The 19364-nt window shown below is 39.1% G+C and overlaps 2 protein-coding genes across 2 annotated transcripts; both read right to left on the bottom strand.

The window, feature by feature from the left end:
• Positions 1-3252: 3252 nt before the first annotated feature.
• rras (RAS related) lies at positions 3253-11467 on the bottom strand. The gene is made up of 6 exons (XM_055036141.1): positions 10803-11467; positions 8743-8830; positions 7006-7108; positions 5321-5429; positions 4106-4224; positions 3253-3498 (listed from the first exon to the last, which is right to left on the bottom strand). Exons 1-6 carry the CDS (start codon positions 10887-10889, stop codon positions 3411-3413), a joined length of 594 nt encoding a protein of 197 aa, XP_054892116.1. The 5' UTR covers positions 10890-11467; the 3' UTR covers positions 3253-3410.
• Positions 11468-13979: 2512 nt separating this feature from the next.
• Positions 13980-19098, bottom strand: si:ch211-195b15.8 (dual specificity protein phosphatase 16). The gene is made up of 5 exons (XM_055036209.1): positions 18974-19098; positions 18624-18716; positions 16741-16900; positions 16447-16570; positions 13980-14908 (listed from the first exon to the last, which is right to left on the bottom strand). Exons 2-5 carry the CDS (start codon positions 18714-18716, stop codon positions 14575-14577), a joined length of 711 nt encoding a protein of 236 aa, XP_054892184.1. The 5' UTR covers positions 18974-19098; the 3' UTR covers positions 13980-14574.
• Positions 19099-19364: the final 266 nt, after the last annotated feature.

The raw sequence follows: 19364 nt of genomic DNA on the forward strand, positions 1-19364 counted from the left end.
TTACAGGAGGGTTACACTCTTAAGCCTCCCTGGCAAGGTCTATTCAGGGGTCCTGGAGAGGAGGGTCTGTTGGATAGTCAAACCTCGGATTCAGGAAGAGCAGTGTGGTTTTTGTCCTGGTCGTGGAACACTGGACCAAATCTACACCCTCAGCAGGGTCCAGGAGGCTGCATGGTAGTTCGCCCAACAGGTCCATATGTGTTTTGTGGACTTGGAGAAGGTGTTCGACCATGTCCCTTGGGGAGCCCTGTGGGGGGTTCTCCAGGAGTGTGGGGTTCCGGGCCCTTCGATACAGGCTGTCAGGTCCCTGTATGACTGGTGTCAGAGTCTGGTCCGCATTGCCGGCAATAAGTTGGGCTTGTTTCCAGAGAGAGTTGGACTCTGCCAGAGCTGCCCTTTGTCACCGATTCTGTTCATTACTTTGATGGACAGAATTTCTAGGCCCAGCCAAGGTGTTGAGGGTGTTTTGGTGGCCTTAGGATCGCCTCTCTGCTTTTTGCGGATGACGTGGTCCTGTTGGATTCATCAGGACGTGATCTGCAGCTCTCACTGGAGTAGTTCGCAGCCAAGTGTGAAGCGGCCGGGATGAGGACCAAGTCCGAGGCCATGGTCTTGAGCCAGAAAAGGGTCGAGTGTCTTCTCCAGGTCGGGGAGGATGTCCTGTCTCAAGTGGAGGAGTTCAAATATCTCGAGATCTTGTTCACGAATGAGGGAAGAAGAAAGTGGGAGATCGACAGGCAGATTGGCGCAGCATCTGCCGTGAAGCGGGCGCTGTATCAGTAGCACCCGGGAAAGTCCCAGGACACGCTGGAGGGACTATGCCTCGGTTGGCCTGGGAACGCTTTGGGGTTCCCCCAGAATAGCTGGAAGAAGTGGCTGGGGAGAGGGAAGTCTGGGCCCCCCTCCTGAGGCTGCTTGCCCCCGGGACCCGACCCCGGATAAGCGGAAGAAAATGGATGGACGGAATTAAATCTGGATTTCACAAAAGTCACAGGACAATTTTTTTTTCTAGAAATGTTTTATTGATGTTTATTTTTTTTTTAAATGTGAAAATTGGATATGTGAATTGTAGGTTTTAAGATAAAAATGACGCCGCTTAAAAAACAAAAAAACAAAAAGCAGCACTTAGAAATTTGAACATTTTGATAGAGCTTTGGGGGGTCATAAAACTCCATCTTGTTCTAAAATAAAAAGCTGAGAATGTGCCTAATTTGATTGTCTTTTGCAAGATTTGAGTATATACATTGTGACCCCCTAAAAATGGTGATAATATGTTGACAACATTGTCATATAAGAAAACTGATTGTTTTATACTCCAGGACAAAATGATGTTTGCTACAGTTTCAGGTAAAGCTTTGAATGACATGTCCCTTTTTATGTTGGAAACCAAATAAATGAGAGGTTTTACTGTAATCATCTGGATTTGGAACAGATGAAAGGTGAACAAACTCCCTCCAACGTGAAACAAACACCAGGATCACAGCGTAGTTTCCATCTCACAAAGCTTATAACAACTTTAAGACATTTACTAATCTTAACACAAAGGTGGTTGTCTGTACCTTAATCGAGCATTGTGATAAAACAACAAATAGCACCTCACCTATTCCCAATAAAAGCATCATGTAGGAAGTATATCTGCATGCCCAATAATTAATCTATGAGTTAAAATGTGCAGGTTGTGGTTTTTTTATTTTACCCTCAACCTTTATGAACGCTCCACCCCCGGGCCGCTGCTGCTGCTGCCATGCAATACTGTCAACAAGAAATTAAACAACAAAGCTGCTTTGGGGAAAAACAATAATACATTTTTTTTAAAAATTAAAATTACAGCAGATTATTATTAACATATGTTATTCCTCTTTTGCAGAGGCACAGCCTTCTGAAAGGAGTCATGAGGATTTCACAACCTTGGATTTTTTTCCCACAGTCCAATCAAACAATCTTCCATTAGGACTCTGGTTACGCGGGAAAACTTTGGAATGGGCTTACAGGAACAGTAGCCCAGGGCTCTGATTGTTGGCACAAAGTTAGTTTTGTGTTAATTAATGCATATTTTGTTAACTTTGTAATTTATATAAAATTTATAGGCTTAAATAAGTTGAGCTGTCTAAATATTTTAGGATTTTATGAATATAGACAATATTCAAGTATTTTATAATCTTATAGTACATTTCTTTGGAAACAGCATGGAGAGATTGAACTTAGTATGAATCAATTCATATTTGAATGAATGAAGCAGCAAAAATAACACCTTGTTAATGTAAAGGTCTACCTATTAATGCACTGTAATTTGCAGTAGTAAAATATTTTTTCCTTAGTGGTTAGGAAACCAAATTTACTCGAAACCTAAAACCAACTCTGCTGATTACACATATAACAGTTGTCTAATTTACTTTGTCCTTTAAATCTGTGAGAAAACATCGTTCTTCATTAATTGTGCTTATTTTTTTATTCATTTCTTGGAGCGTAGATGCAGTAAAGCACTGAACTATTAACTTCCTCTTCTTCAGTCAAATGCAGAAATGTGTGATTTAAAACAATTACTTTTAAATTTAACAGAAAACATGAACACTAGGGGATTACTGAAGCACAATCTACACCAAAAGCTCTGGGTCATTTTTAAAATACTGCCTTCACTGCTGCTTCTGTGGCAAATTACGACATTGATAATCTGCTCTGACCATAGTACAGGTGCTGTCATCGGTAAATAAGTGTGCAAATAAAGAAATTAGTTCTGTTAAATACAACATTAAGGTGAAATTAATGTAATATTTAAAAATAACATGATTTCCCTACAAAAGCTCCAAACTTGTGTGTCATAGATTGCAAAAGCACCAGGTTAAATACTTTAGATGTGATCAGAGCAGAGAAGCCACAGTATTTATAGTTGCTATGACTACCAGCAATAAACCTCTCCAAACTGTAGACAGAACCCAAAGCATAAGCACACTACGAAGCAGGCATGTTGTTTCTGCTGTGAGGCTCTGCTGCCCCCCTTAGGAAGTCATGGGAGATGACAGTACATGACTAGTTTAGGGCGTGCCACATTGCACAAGAATGTGAAATGCTTTCTGACTCAAATTTACACCCAGGGTCTGCTTTCAGAATGCAGTCTGTCATAGAATGATGAGACAGCTCTTCTTCTGTACATCAGGCTCTAATGTGAGAAGTTTTACTTCCTGTTTCTCTATCTGCTGCTGTAGACAACCTTCTCTTTACATTCTTCTCATGACAATAATACAAAAGAACTGATAGGCTGAACAAAAAATAGTTTTCAGTAAATGACAAATAAAATGTTCTGGAAGATTGGTTGATAGACCTTATCTGTCACTCACTCTGACACACACACAAACACATTTCTTTGTACAAGCTCAAGTGGGATGAGGGTTTGGTGTCCATAGTAACGATGCCTACAGGATGACACAGGGACAGCCACGACTGTTTTGTTTCCTAGTTTGTTGAGTTGGAGGAGGAGGACTCTCCATTTCCTGAAACCGTCTGAATGAGGAAGATGGAGACAGACAAAAACAAAAATGGGATCAGATTCATATTTACACATAAACTGTTAATACTGCATTATGACTGGTGTGTGAGTGTACCTGTAGTCTAATTATTTACATTTGAAGATATCTTAAAGGTGACATATTATACTAACAAGTTAGGATATATCTATGGGCTATGACACATGTTCATTACAGTTTTTGCACAAAAATAATTCTCACACTATGAGATCTTTTTTAACTCATTAATGTTATTATTATTAATAAGGTTTTTAACATGGCCTGTTTTCCAGACACCAAAAAACATCAACGTCTTGCTGGAAAAAAGCTGAATACTTTTTTTTTCACTTTAGTTTTCTTTAAATGGAAGAGCAAAAATATGTAGGAAGTATATTTTGCACAATAGGTTCCCTTTATGCAAGTAAACATGTAAGCATCCCAAATACTGGCCAGTCCAGGGTGACTCAAATGGAGGGAGGCACCAGCACCCATCATGACCCCACTGGGGATAATATAATAGAGAGCGAGAGAGAGAGACAGAGGAAAGAAGGAAGGAAGGAAAGAAAGTCAGATGCACAGACATCCCAAATGCAGAAAGCATCTACCTGATGATCTGCACCAGCTCCATAAAAGCTTCATCCACATTGTAGCGATTCTTGGCAGAAGCTTCCATGTAGTGGATCTTGTTCTCTCTGGCAAACGCTTGAGCGTCTTCCCTGGAGATCTACAGACACACCCAGTTTCAAGTGAAATCAGGTAAGGACTCACAGAACGAAAAGGCCGACTAACACCGTCAAATCTTTGATAAGTCCCTATGTAATTGTGTGAATGAATCTGATCATTACAGCAGACAGGTTAAAAAAAAAGATGATTTGTTAAATGAACAATACACTCAGATCAGTAATTATGCCAAAATGTACAAAAAAAAACATACATTTTGCATTTAAATGAAAAAGAAAACCCTTTGTCTGTAATGTTCTATGAAGAACAAGTGGAGGCTTTAATCCATTAAGCACATTTTGCTATCCAGTTATTCAGTTAATCCAGAAAATGGCCAACAAATCAGCCCTACACAGTGCTGAAGTGAAGTCAAACAGAAATGGTTTTCACATGTTGATGTTAGGATTATTTTAGCTGCAGAGAAATCCTGTTCTATAAATGATCAGCCACAATTCATTTTATTTTCTTTTTTTAACAGGAATCTGTTTATTTGCATATTTTACCATATTTCTAATATTATATTAAGGCTTCATGAAAAGTTTGCAGAATATGCCCATTCTTATCTAATTAATTATCAGATGAATAAATTACTAAAATAATCATTAACTGAAGTCCAACTGCACTAATAATATTTTCCCAGAAGTCTTTGAGATCATCAAAATATTTTTGGGCCTTTGTGTGGTTCTGCTGACCCTCGGACAGGGAGGCCATTTTTGCAAAGTTTCAATGACTTTCTCACATTTCTTCAAATCAGTACAGGATGAGTTGAGATCTTTTAGCCCATGTCATGTTGTCAAGCAAGTTCTATGATGTGATTTCTTGATTCTTCTTGTCATGTACTAATAAGCTTTGAGTGTGGTTTGTGAAACTCAACAAAAAAAATGTGGTTAATCACAGTAAATTCCTGATTTAATGTCCCAGCTATTGTTCTTGACTTTTGACCCATGGGTCTCCATTGATGTTACAACAGTTGATCTGAATGTCAACAGTGCCTAATACAAACCTTCATCAAGCAACCCCCTCACCTCAGAGGGTGGTGGGTTGATTGATGAAGGTGGTTTGCCCAGGGCACCAAACAGGCAGTGACTGCCTCTGCGTACCACTCTATGCTGCTCCAGGTCAGCCTTGTTTCCAACCAGCACCATGGGAAAGTCGTCTCTGTCCTTTACCCTCAGGATCTGGGTGTGAAACTTTTGGACCTCATGAAAACTGTACAGATCACAACAAAAAAAACAATGAGCACTTCCAGTATTTATATGAGCACTGACTTACAAAAAAAAGATGATTAAGTTATGGATTTTAAACTAATAAATGATAGACATGCCCTGTGATGGGCTGGTGACCCAACCTCTTGCCCGTTGACAACTGGAGACATACACCAACATCTCTCCTAACCCCATTTGAGAGAAGCATGAATGATGGATGGATGGATGAAAATAAAATAAAAATATAAAAATAATAATAATAATAATCACTCATAGCTTGATCAGAGGATGGGTTAAACTGTGAAGTGTGTCATTCATAAAATTATTTTAAAGCATCATTGATTACACCTCTGCTTTTTCTGGTGAAAGATTTGCTAAATACTTCCCCAACCCCATCGTGTCTCCATTTCAGGTGTTCATTATTGTCAAGGATGATTCTTGTACAAGTGTTATATGAACAAGTTTTGTTTTCAAAAAGCTACAAATTTTCTTCTGCTTAGTGTACTCAATAGGACTAAGTATACTCTCCACATTCCAACTCCAAAAATCAAGACTAATAAACACTGGGATCAAACTAAACCCTTCAAGGGGTGAAAGCTAACCTCCCCACACAAGAATAGGAACTAATGAAGAAGCAGTTATTTTTTAAACCAAGTGTGTAACACATGTCAGCTGCTGGGCCACAACTAACAACAAAAATAATTATAAACTTAGCAACAAGCTTGTGAGCAAACAAATGTTGAGGTGTAGAGTGCTCTAAGTGGACCTATACCCAACACCTTGAATAACAAGCGGCCCGTAAATCTGCATCTCTCACACTATTTAAACCATGAGGGAAGATCCTCAGTACATAAAAATTTATCTTTGGGATGTTTAAAGACTTCTTTTTTGCATGTTTTGATCGGTCCTGAATTGACAACATGATCCTTCTCTACCTGCTGCTGCTTCACCGAGTAAAACTCCTACTGCGGAAAAATCCTCAAACATCATAATCCGGCCGTATTTGTGCCCTTCTTGCCATCTGCATAATCCAAGCTTTATCTTGAAAGTTGTGAGCTTCAATTCAACTACAAGTTTCCAAATAAAGTTCTAATTCACATTCAAAAATACTTGATTGGTCCCATAGGAAAATTGAATAAAGTACATTAAAGGGTGATCGGAGCTGGTGATGGATGTTAGTGTTCTCTATTACAATGAATCTGAAAAAGCCTCTGACTGAAGGTACTCTGTTTTCTCCAGGCAGTCTCATGAAGAGGATGGTCAGGGTTTCCCATAACCTTTTTGATTTTATGGTGTGCCAAATATTTAGATGCAGATTTGATCCAATGTATAACATATATAATTAAATTTTTAAAAGTTAATATGGAATCTTTTTTCACTTAAAAACAATTTTCATGCTTCAAACTTGAGACTGTAAGTGATTTTTGAATCATGCCGTATTTCAAGCGAAATGTTTTCTTATTATTTTTTACTAGAATTTTTGGTCACTACTGCTGTCGTTAACAAAACCAAACACAACCCTAACTTTTGTCATTTAGATGCTAGAAACACAGAGACAAAAACGCACATCAGGTCATTACCTGCCCCGGTCATTGAGAGCAAACACCAGTAAGAAGCCTTCTCCAGAGCGCATGTACTGCTCCCTCATGGCACCAAACTCCTCCTGGCCAGCTGTATCTAGAACTGATATACACAGAAAAATTTAATTAGACACTGAATATTTTGGCCAAGGCGAGTAAAGTTTTGGAAAACAAGTAAAATACAGTCACCACTGTTAGCATGTTAGCCCTTCAGTCGTTCTAAATCTGGGAGTGTCCTTTATTACTCAACCTTTGGACTTATTGGGTCAGTGTTGCCATTAATAGTTTCTGCTGCAGACATTTGTTCATTTGTGATGGTGGTTCGCTAACAAGAAGACACAGGTGTGAATTTAAAATCTAAATAAATACTAAGTAAATTATTTCCCTCCCAAATGAAAAGTCAAACATGCAAAATGGAGGTAAAACAAACTAAAAAGCAGCTACTGAATACACAAGAAAGAAATCATTCCTGAAAACGCTGCAACAGACCAATAGCATGTGAAGAAGTCAGGGGTGTTTGTAACAAAAGCATCAAGCAGAGCTGTTGGTGCTGTCCACTAGTTTGTAGGCATTTTCACAAAGCAGAGAATTCCTTCTACATTTTAACTTCTTCTTTGCAAAATAACAAAGCTTCTGTTTGGAAAAAAGAGATTCAATAGATCTGAATTTTATCTCCTTAAATGCAGTTTGACAAATCTGAAAATGTGTCGAGTTGCACAAAAAGAGAATCAGATGATGCTGCTGAATAATCGTACAAAATAAAAGCAATTAAATTAAAGCTATAAGCAGTGCTGGCGACCCTCGCCGCTCAGCGTTGCTCTGGCAACGCTGGTAGTAGTAGTCTCCTGTACTATTCCCAATAACATGATTTCTCCATTAACTTAAGAGGTTTACTGGCATTATGACAGGAGATGGATACATTTTTTTCAGTGGGATGTTGATATCTGTAAAAAACTATGTTAAAAAAAAGTAACAAAAAGAAATGTAGTTTCCAACACAATGACAAGAACATCTAAAAAAAATAGAACTGCTACTTTAAATGTCATTCTTTAGTTGAAATTCAGTGTAATTATTCAATAAATAGAAAAAATAGAAAAACAACTAAAAGCTGCATTTGTTGTTAGAGCTATTTAAAAAAAACAAAAAAAACATTAGTCAGTTATTTTTCATTTCTATTCCAAAGACTAACAGGTTGCAAACTCTGGATCTAAATTGACTCAAGAGAATTAATCAGTGAAGGAGCTGGTTTAAATCAAAGTACATTCATGAGTTAGAATGGCATAGTCAAAGTTCACACATTATTTCAACTGAGAAAGTCCACAGATGTGCTCCAACCAATCTGAACAAAAAGTGGTTCAACAAATTAGTGACTCAAATACTACAATACTTTGTGTTGGTCTACTACATAAAATGTATTTTAGTTGTAATGTGGCAAAATCTGAAACAGAGCAAGCAGTGTGAATACTTTTCCTAGGCACAGTAGAGTCATTTTTATGGATTTCTAACAGACAGCAGATGTCCAGAATTAGGATGGAGGTTTATCTGATGATTTCATGAAATGGTGAAAAAGCAGCATGACCCAACTCCCTCAGCTGGCCTGCTGCAAGACCAAACAGGGCAGTGACACACACACACAGGGAGCAAACACACACTGCCCGAGTCTTCCCAGACTGTGGGCTGTGGAATAAAACTGTTGACACAATCAGAGTGAATCAGTGTAATGCGGTGCAGCCTTACTGTCTAGCCGAGTCTCCTTCCCATCCACAGTGCACACCTTGGTGTAGGAGTCTTCGATGGTGGGGTCGTAGTCTGACACAAAGTAGGACTGTTGGACACATTGAGCGTTAGTGGTGGAGCAGTTTACACAGTGTTTCTCCTACCTTCTCTAAACAAAAACATCATTCCATCTTAAACTGCAACAGAGACTTTGCTTGGTCCCATTATTCAGCTGACCAACATTTAATAAGTCAACTGTTGGAGAGCACTGAATGCTGCAGTTCTTTCACTTCAGCCGTGTTTAGTCGGCTTTGGTGGAACTCCACTTTGTCAAGAAAGTCCGGTTTGTTTGGGGATGTTGGGATGTGAATTGAATGCTGGGGTCAAAGTTCCCCCCAAAAAGTGAGCTCCAGCCTAAAAACCCAGGTCTCAGTTAAATTGAAGTGAACACTGGTGCGAGTGATGCATACTAAATCACCAAAATGACCAGAGGCCGCTCCTGAGCAGTGCATTATGGGTAAACTACAAAACCAAAATGCACTAATCTAAAGAAAGCAGTAGAAATTGATCATGTTTTTATTTAACCAAAGACAAAAGAGAAATCCTACAGCCACTAAAATTTGACCCTACTCCATTTTTGCTAACATTTTGTGAAATATAAGTATATTGTGTCTTCTTCAGAGGTTTGCATATCATTTTCTTCAGCCAATTTTGTGGAGATTTTAGATTATGGTGTCTAACCAACCACTTTCATGAAAACTAATTTCCTTCAGGAAAGTGACCATTGTTAGCAGAAAAATGCACTCTGACAAATAATAAAAACATTTCAAGAGGAGCTGAAGAACCCAGTCATGTCTGAGTGTTGATTTGATATCCAAATAAACTCACATCCAAGGCAGTCTCAACTCCTAGGTAATTCCCTGCCTTTCTTTTTGTATCTTTCTACTGAAGAATCCAAGGTAGGAAATGGAGAATAGGATTTTATGGAACACAATGTGTTTGCAGAATGCCAAAGAAAAAAAACAAGATGCCAACTCTGCTTTGAGTCGATTTGGGTTAATGGCATCACATCAATCAAGCTGACCAGCTGGAACTACTAAACATTGTAGTGGAAACTTCCTGACTTATTTTGACTAAGTGTTTTACCCAGTTCATTTTCACTTCATTGTATTTTATTGTTAGAAATTATCCCAAACCCATGTAGTGTTCTCCAACTCCTCACCTTCTGGATGCCACAGTGCAGACTAAAAAAAAATAAGTCTATGAAGAAAAGTCTGGTAACTAGCTTCAACTGGTCTGTGCTCCACTTCATCAAACCAAACCACTACTGTGGATTCCTTCATACATAGTTTGTGATCTGTGAAACCTTCAGTTTAATCTGGAAAATCATGTAAGGAGCCATTTCAGTACATCTCAATGCATTTATATCACTATAGGATATGGATAGAGGATCACTCTATCCATAGTCCAGCTATAGATGGTCTATAGCTGTCCATAGACTCTATCCATAGTCCATAGTCCAGCTATAGAGGGATCTCAATGCAGATCTCCTGGGTTTGATTCTCATTCTCAGACCATTTGTCTTCCTTCTCTCTCAGCTCTACTTCTGTTAATAAAAATAACAGAAATTATATTTTTTATTACTTAAAAAAGCCATTAGAATTAAAACCAATCTTTAAAAACAAATGTGGACTAAATTACTTTGAAGTTTGTGAAATTTTTGCTCTCTCTGATGATTTTAATACTTTCTGGGCATTTGGAATATATTACTCAAAATAGGAACAGAATCGGACTTTTGTGTCCAGGTGTGAAAAGTATTGAGTTTTAGAACCTTGAAATGCATGTCTAGAATACTTAAAAACAGAAAACTAGTCCTTTACTCGCAGTGAGGAACCACAACCTCGCTTTACGACAACACGCATTAGAAAGGGCGAACTGGTCCTTTACTTCCAATGAGGAATCACAACCGAACTTCAGAGCGAACTGGCTTTTATTCCCAGGAATAAATCCCATCCTAACTTCAGGACAATCCTAACGACAAAGCAAGCAGGCCGTTTCTGTAGAGACAAAGATGTACCAACCTGGATAAACTGGATGGTTAGGGCGCTCTTCCCCACTCCACCTCCTCCCACCACCACCAGTTTGAATCTCTCTTCTTCCCCACTCATTCCTGATGGGGAAACTTTCTTTGAAGAATAAAAAGCGTTTCTAGGCCTGGTTCACCAGATCGCGCCCAAAAACCCAAAACAAAATCCCCCCAGCTCTCTAGCGTTAACCAGAGCTTCAAACACACGGCACTTCTATCGCCACAGTTTCAGACTTAAATTTATCGTGCGCATGTTTTTTTCCCCGACGACGTGTTAGCGAACAGAGCCACACCTGGGTACCAAAGTCCTCCAAAGTCCGGCGGTGTAGTTTAGGACCTAGTTTCGTCTTGATAGAGTCGGGACAGAAACAGCTCGGCTGCTGGGTTCTTCCCTATTCTTTCTGATTGTCTTTTACCTCAACCCTGAGCAGCTTCTGAGGGCGGAACTGCTTCCTCTTTAACCCTGTGAGAAACCTGAAGCAGCTGGGCTGAGCTCGCTTGCCGGCGATCTTGCACAGAGCAACAGCCTGTGGTCTGAGTCTGACTTTCCACTTTGAAATGCCTCGTTGATTTGCAGCTCATTAATGCTGAAAACTGTTCCTATTCAACTCAAGATTCATGTGTCACTTTCCTTATTTGGTCATACGGGATGTCCGTGACATCATTTCAAGTATCTAGTACAATCAGCGCGAGCTCGGAAAACTTTTTCAGGGAGCAATGTCATGCTCAAAACCTTTTCTGTCTGCTAAACAAGTTAAGTTTAGCTCAGTCGGTCAAGAGCGGAAACTTTCTGGGTATAGATTTTAAAAGACGAGTTAAATCATGTAAGCTCCATTCAAGAATAATTTAAGAGAAAAAAAAAGCCTACATCGAAATACATGCCTCAGGCTACACAAACTACGTGGACTTTTGCCAAAACGTCACAGTACAGCGCCACCATGCAGTCTAACTAACCAACACTGAAGCTATTGAAACCAAGAAGAATGCATTTGTACCCAGTTACCATTTCCTTGTGTCACCCAGTTCCAACCATTGACTTCAATGTGAAAGTTTAACATTAAATGGTGCGCAACTGTGTTGGATAAAATGGTTCCGTGTTCTTCCTCTGCCTCTTTTATCTGCTCACAAGCTCAGCGCTGTATTCTTACATATCCAGAACATTTAAAACTGGCAACAGTCTTATATCTCACATATAAACAAAACCTGATTAAGCAGGCAAACAGACTCAGAGAGGGAGCAGAAGGAGGTAAAAGCAGAACTTGCGCTATAATCTTTTCTTCACTTGTCGCCCTTTAGGTGAGCTGAGTGGAGCACAGCGCTGGACGCTGAACGTTGCTCTGTATCTTCCATTTGTATGAGTTGCATCGTTTGCCACATTTGATCATTTTCAGCATTAAAGGCCGTTCGTTTTATACTTAACCGAATTTTATTATTTCTGAAGGTAATGACAGTGAGGGTCCGAAACTAGTAAACGGACCCGGGTGAAAATGGGTGAACTACAACAACTGTGCAGAGGGAGGATAATTTTGTCATGCATTTTTCCTCTTATAGGCCTATCCCAAACTAAAACCCAGTGACACCATCTGGGCCGCTTTATTCACGAGCCGGTGGGCAGCCAGGAAGAATAATGACAATTTGATATTTTTCTTAGCAGAGCTATTTCTCTTATTCATCTATCTCTTTATTTACACAGCATCTTCAGAATGCTATGAAACTTAGTAAAAACATCACATAGCAACACATTTATGAAGTAATTTATGAACCAAGTTTAAACTTTATTTAGCAACGGGTCAGAGCAGGCGTGAGGTGCATGTGATGCGTTTTTATGAGCGAAAACAACGAAATTGAGCTGTTCAGACTGCTGTGGAAGCAGTCTATATGGGCAAAAAATAATCTAATTTGTTTGTGTTTGTTTACTCTGAGTACATAACCTAAGATACTAGTTTGGAAGCTATTTGACCAAAACTTGAAAAGCTTTGGGGGAGATCACTTCAATAGCTCAGATCTTCTAGAAGTCTAGTTGGCAAACCTGCTGACCATATGTTAAGAACTGACAAAGCCACACTAAAGAAAGTATAGGCAGCAGTGAAGAATGGTGTGAAATGTGCAAAGTTCAGTGATTTTTTTTAAGAAGAGAAGAGTAGAAGACTAGCACCTATGTAAAAATGGAAGCTAATGTCACCACAATAAGTAGCTAAGCTAAACAACTGCCTGAACTAAATTACATATTTAGGTGATGGCTAGAAATATTTTTTTATGTATTTAAAATAGTCTAAATACAGGAACATAAAGGTTGTTTTTATTTCTATTCTATTCATGTCATGAGGAGTGAATGCTGTAATCCTGCTGGGTATCCTTAAAAAAATATTTGAATGATAAATTGAGTTTAATGCACTGATTAATGACTAAATAACTTGTAATGTATGTATGTATTTACTTTTATTTTTTGTAAAGTCCCCTGAGATTGCATTTGTTGCGAAATGGTTTTATATAAATACACTGAATTTAACTGCCGTTTCAAAGAAGAGCGATCAATGCACAATTTTCAGGTCGTTGTTGTTTTTGCGGCTTGCTAAAGCACATTTAACCAAATATTAGTATCATTTTGAACTGGCATAACTGCATTAAATTTAGAGCTCTAACATATGTTTTCTGTTTTGAGTGAGTTCAATAATTTTCATGATTTGGCTTCAGAGTAAAAGTCTGGTATAATTCCAAAACAAACATATATTTTATAAATAAAAATAAACTTTTATTTTTATAAATAAAATAATTACTAAGCATATAACAAGACTTATTTTACCTTCAGAATGGCAGAACTTTGAGTTAATACTTTAGCAAGATACTTAAGAACAAATTTCATTAGTAAGTCTTTAAAAATGTCAATGCGTTTTAAAACAAGCAGTACAGGCAGCAGGTCAAGTCCAGATAACTGTATACGCTTGATTATGTAGTAAAGAAGATTTTATGCCAGCAGAGCCCTTAGTGTTGTTCTTATTACACTTCAAAGCCTATATTTGTAGTGGCTGACATTTTCTGTTTCTGTTTTATTGCCCAAAAGTAATTGAATTTACACTTGCACTTGGAAGATCACCGTAAAAGATTGAAATGATTTTCGAGATGCTAATGATGCAAATTTAAGTTTTTCCACTAATACAAACATTCAACAATATTGAGTTTCAGTGTGATCTTTTGTTTATTTCAGACTTTTCAAAACTGCAGCAGCTTACAAAGCGAAACATGAGCTGTCGACTGTTACAAGAAGCGCTTGACAAGAATAGTTTTTAGAATCAACTCTTCAATAAATATATAAATAGAAGACAATGGTTTCCTTCAATATTTCTGTAAATTCTGTGTTGTCAGTTTTGTTCTGATGAACAGTAGTAGCTCCGCTCTGCAACCTCAGCACCTATAGGGCAGCGCAGGCTGTCCCATCTTCACTGGGTGGAGCAACCCCAGCAGCACTCTCTCCCCCCAGTCCAACAGCTTGTTCAGAGTGATGCTGGATGGTGATAAGAGGCCTTGTTCCTTCTCTTCAGGTCGGCTGCACCCACCGATACGGGGACTCTGCTCTTGGTGAGGGTCACCGTGGACTGGCGACACTCTTGCCACTGATTGTGGGTGGCTGCTCCCCGAAGAGGGTGGGCAGAATCCCAAGGGCATCAATGAGAGCGTGAGGCTTTTACGCTTCTCTAGGAGAGAAATACAACCTGATGGGAATTGTAGTTGTCTGCACTTTGGTTGAGGTTCTCTGGACTCACAGAGACTCAATGCTGTAGCGTCGCACAGCTTTGGTTGCATTGTTGGTTTTGACACGCTGTCAGGTCAAAGGTCCAAGGTCCTCGCTTGTTACCGCTATCATCTAAGAGCAATTTTCTCATCTGAATTATTGAGTCTTCTGTGGTGGAGTGGTCGCAGTGGTTCCTGTTCTGACTGTGCAGTAATTCGGTCCCTCCGTCCTCTGTGAACGGCTGCTGATTCTCCTGCTGCCTGGTCATATTACAGCTGGACGCCTTCTGGTTCAGGATGCTTTGAAAGTGCTGCAGCTGACCCAGGAAGTTAAAGTTTGGGGAAATGGAGGGCCGACGCTCTTTCACAAACCTTATGAGGGGACAGAGAAGATTTTTACATGTGAGCCCCTGTCTCCTTTTTTATCTGATAAATCATCAGACTAATCCATAGAATTAGCAATAATGTATATCAGTGATATCCATGAGTCAGATTTTAGTTCAATAAATAAATATGTGCAGATGAGAGTCGCTTCTAATTAATATCATAATGATATTAAATATCATGATAAAATTAATATGACTTTGTTGATCATTTGTAAATAGATCAACAATGATCTATTGACATTGTTTTTACAAGACAGTAGAGTTTTGTAAAATATACTGTTTCATAAACATTTACAGTGTTGTTCTTGTCATAGGGGGCAGTCATTGAAAAGTGCGGGATTATAATATATATCAAAGCCTAATATGTTCAGATTTTAGTTAGTAGGAGTGTAAATAATATTACTTATGAATGTAGTTGTGGATTTTAGAGTTGATCCAGTAGTAGATGCTGGTTTTAGGAAAACTTTAGACATTTTACAAGTATGATGTTTATTTCCTTGCAGGATGTGCATAAAGTCAACCGATGTCCTGACAGAGAAGAGGGTCTTCATATCAGAGGAGGGGGTCTCTGGTATGTTTTTATATAAATCCTACATCTTTTTAAGCCAACTATTGTACAAAGTTTGTTACATACAGGTAGTGTTTAAATATGGTTAAAAATCTAAATAAATGGCTGATTACATGACACTACCTGGTGAACTTTTGCATCTAACTAGAATATCCAATATAAAAATGTAGACTATACCACTGGGTCAGAGCTCCTGGTGGACCACATAATGATCTGCTCTGTAAATAACAGCATAATTGAAAAAGAAACAAACAGAAAAAAGTAACTAGACAGACTGCGCAGAGCAGAGAGACTGTGTGAAGTAAAAATTGTGTTATTATTTCTTTTAAAAATTGCATTTTAATTCTTTAGTCATTTAACATTAGTATTGTTTAGTCTGTTAAAACGTATAGGTCAAGGAGTCTCTGAAGAATCAGTTAGATAGGTTTCCTTTTGACCTCTCCTTGGAAAAGTTCCAGTAGGTTGTCAGTGACTAAAATAAGGCACCAGTGTTTGTTAACAGATAACAACAGATAGTTTAGGTAAATACAGTAAGATGGAATAAGCCCTAAGGTCTAACAAATTTCTCCATTGAATGTTACAAACTCAGAGTATGTACAAGGTCTTACAATGTTTTTGGTATGGAAAATTGTTCCATTAGCATCCTAATTTTTAGAAACTTCCATATTTTGAACAAGAAGATGTTTGTCAACTAAATAATTAACTGACCTTTCAGTAAGGAGAGATGCATCCTGTCCATCCTGTGGCTAAATTTAAAAAGTTTTTTTTTAATTGGACTTCTTTTGCCTGCGAACGAAACATCACCAGAATGCAGCAATGGCTCCTGGTTTGAACTTTTGTAAGATGTCTGATTGTCACTCTATTCCCCTTTGTCAGACAAAGGACAGTTTTCAAAACTCATAGTTCAGGCATCTAAAGTAAGATAGTGTGATTTAATTGAAGCTCAAGGCCTGTACCTGTAGGCGTGGTCCAGGTCCATTTCCAGGCTGTACATGATGTAGGCCACAGCCAGAGCCGGGGAGCGGGAGATTCCTGCAGCACAGTGCACCAACACCGAGGCCCCAGAGGACATGGCTGAATCTGCACACACCACACCATGGCCATAACCCCACTGGATTAGCATGGCTAATCCTGTTAGAGCAGTTAAGACTGAAGAACCAGTCAACTGCTAGCATTAACATGATAGTACAACAAAGAAAACTGTGAAGCAGATGTTTAGGGTGAGAAAGGTAAGGGGAGGCGGTCCTGACCTATGAAGCTGAGAGCCTGGGGGATCCAGGGCAGCAGGTCGTCCCACAGGGAGTCATCGATGGGAATGCGCAGGAATCTGGAGCGAGGCAGGAAAGACGGCTGGGGGCTGCATCGGCTCACACTCAGCACGTAGGAAATACCCAGAGAGGCCAGTCGGTCCTGACCACACACATTTTCCAATATTACTCTTTCTGAACTTTAATTCAGAAAACTGCTTCAATGGATTTTCTTAATACATACCCATAATTCTCCATCAAAATATGAGAAATTCCAAAACACCAAGTTTGCTTGATTTGGTGTCTCCTCTGTGTGCTTTTATTCACTTGTTTTAAAATGTTCATCTGGGGAGGCTGGAATTCTATTGTTGATTATTTATTTATTTTATTTTTTTGTTTGCTAAATATATATGGGGTGAAGAATATAGCTGAATACTGGCTTAGTGCAATCTGCAGAAGGAACATATTAGAATCAGATTTTTAGACATGGCAGTTTTAGTACCTTTTATTATTATGTACATGATTTATTTATTTATTAGGGCTGCACAGTGGCGCAGTTGGTAGCAATGTTGCCTTGCAGCAAGAAGGTCCTGGGTTCGATTCCCGGCCCGGGGTCTTTCTGCACGGAGTTTACATGTTCTCCCTGTGCGTGCATGGGTTCTCTCCGGGTTCTCCGGCTTCCTCCCACAGTCCAAAAACATGACTGTCAGGTTAATTGGTCTTTCCAAATTCTCCTTAGGTGTGAGTGTGTGTGTGCATGGTTGTTTGTCCTGTATTTCTCTGTGTTGCCTTGCGACAGACTGACGACCTGTCCAGGGTGTACCCCGCCTCTCGCCTGGAACGTAGCTGGAGATAGGCACCAGCACCTCCTGACCCCGTTAGGGAGAAGGGTGACCGGAAAATGGATGGATGGATTTATTTATTATTATTTATTTTTTTTACTTTATGTTGGTCAGCAAAAATTTTGCACGCAAAGCAATCAGCACAAGATGGACTCAAGCAACTTTCAGACATTACATTTTTGGCTTTAAAAAAACTGAAATCAGATACGTATCATTATTATTTAGTCCGATCATTTAATATTATTATAGTTAACATAAACTAACAAAATAAACTGAAACTTAGAACATTAACTGAGCTAAATAAAAAGAGTAGCCTAATTAATAGAGGGAAAATGATAACTAACTGGAACCATGTAATGGATTTATAAAACCTACTGAAATTATATGAATAATATCGTTCGTTTTCGCTTCTCCTTTTTTTTAGCTGTTACCACTATTTAATCAGTTGAAAAGTTAAAGTAAGGGGATTTTCCGAACCGTCTTTAAATGCACCACCTGCGTACACGTGCTGACGCCCAGGTTCCACCTCTGGGTCTGAAAAGCATAATTATACAATTATGAATGAAGTCAGTTTCACTGACGCAGACCACTGCTGGCTCTGACTACACATCCAAACAGTCTTTTCTACAAAGGTTGCAGGCAATGTTCCATTAGACGGTTGCTAGTAGTAGTGCTTTTTTAAATCTTTATTTATCTTACGATTTCGTAATGATATTGCTTGCTTCCATTTTTGAATAAACTTTGAAGCTGATCCACAGATGAAGGCATCCATTATTACTGCCGTAACCAATGACCTGCTGTATGTTTATCTTCTTCTGCACGTGTGGGTCGCTTCGGGGTTAAAACCACACACAGAAGTTTGATTGTACTTGCATTAGTGACCAAACAAATAAAAAATCGGAATTGAACGTCAAAGCCTGCTGTGTGACCATAGTCTATAATTCAAAGTGCCCCCCTTCTGACTACCTCTTTAAGAACTTTGTTGATGCGCCACTTGTAGCGGCACCAGGCACTGCGCAGGATCGCTGTTGTTTTGATTCTTACCTGCGTCACGTCGCGCTCGGCTCCTAGGAACAGCCTCGGCAGGATGACGGACAGTTGGGGTCGCTCTGTCTCTGCGTCTCGGGACCAGACCATCTGCAGTGTCACAACAACTAAGTTAAATGGTGGCTTTTATTCTTCTTTTAAAAGCAGAATATTATTCATGCATCCTCTTCTTAGTCCAATCTTATCTAGGATTGAGTAGCATGAGTTACGTTTTTCCTTCTTAGAAGGAGGCTCATTGAACTCTTCCTGTCGCTGTCTTAGACAACAAGCAAATTATAAATAGGCACTGTTTTGCTGGTCTTTTCCCGCATGCGCACAGATTATTTTTTAAAACAAAGATTGCTTACTGTGTGTGGAGCGTCTTCCTCTTCCAGTACCAGAACCTCCTCTCTGTTTGCAGGCTGATGAACAAACTCACAGTCCACAGCAGCTGCCTTGAAACTGGCTCCTCTGACTCTGTTCAGGTCTAAACGATGAGCTCATCCTCTTTCATAGAGCAACTATGGGTGATGTCATCTTCAACCTATCACTGTGCTTTCACACGCGCAGGCGCACCGTCTGACATCCATTCTCATCTGTGGTTAAAAACAAGCCATGAAACTGAAAGCATGGATCTCCACTACATTCATCTCTCTCGAAAAATGTTTCCTAACCTGCAAATGTAATTAAAAATGAGCAAAAGAGTTTGAAATAACAATATTTACGCACAGGGTAAATATTCCTTCAATCAGTTTAATT

Source organism: Poeciliopsis prolifica, unplaced genomic scaffold (genome assembly GCF_027474105.1).
Source record: "Poeciliopsis prolifica strain line A6 unplaced genomic scaffold, Auburn_PproV2 SCAFFOLD010, whole genome shotgun sequence".
NCBI lineage: Eukaryota > Metazoa > Chordata > Actinopteri > Cyprinodontiformes > Poeciliidae > Poeciliopsis > Poeciliopsis prolifica.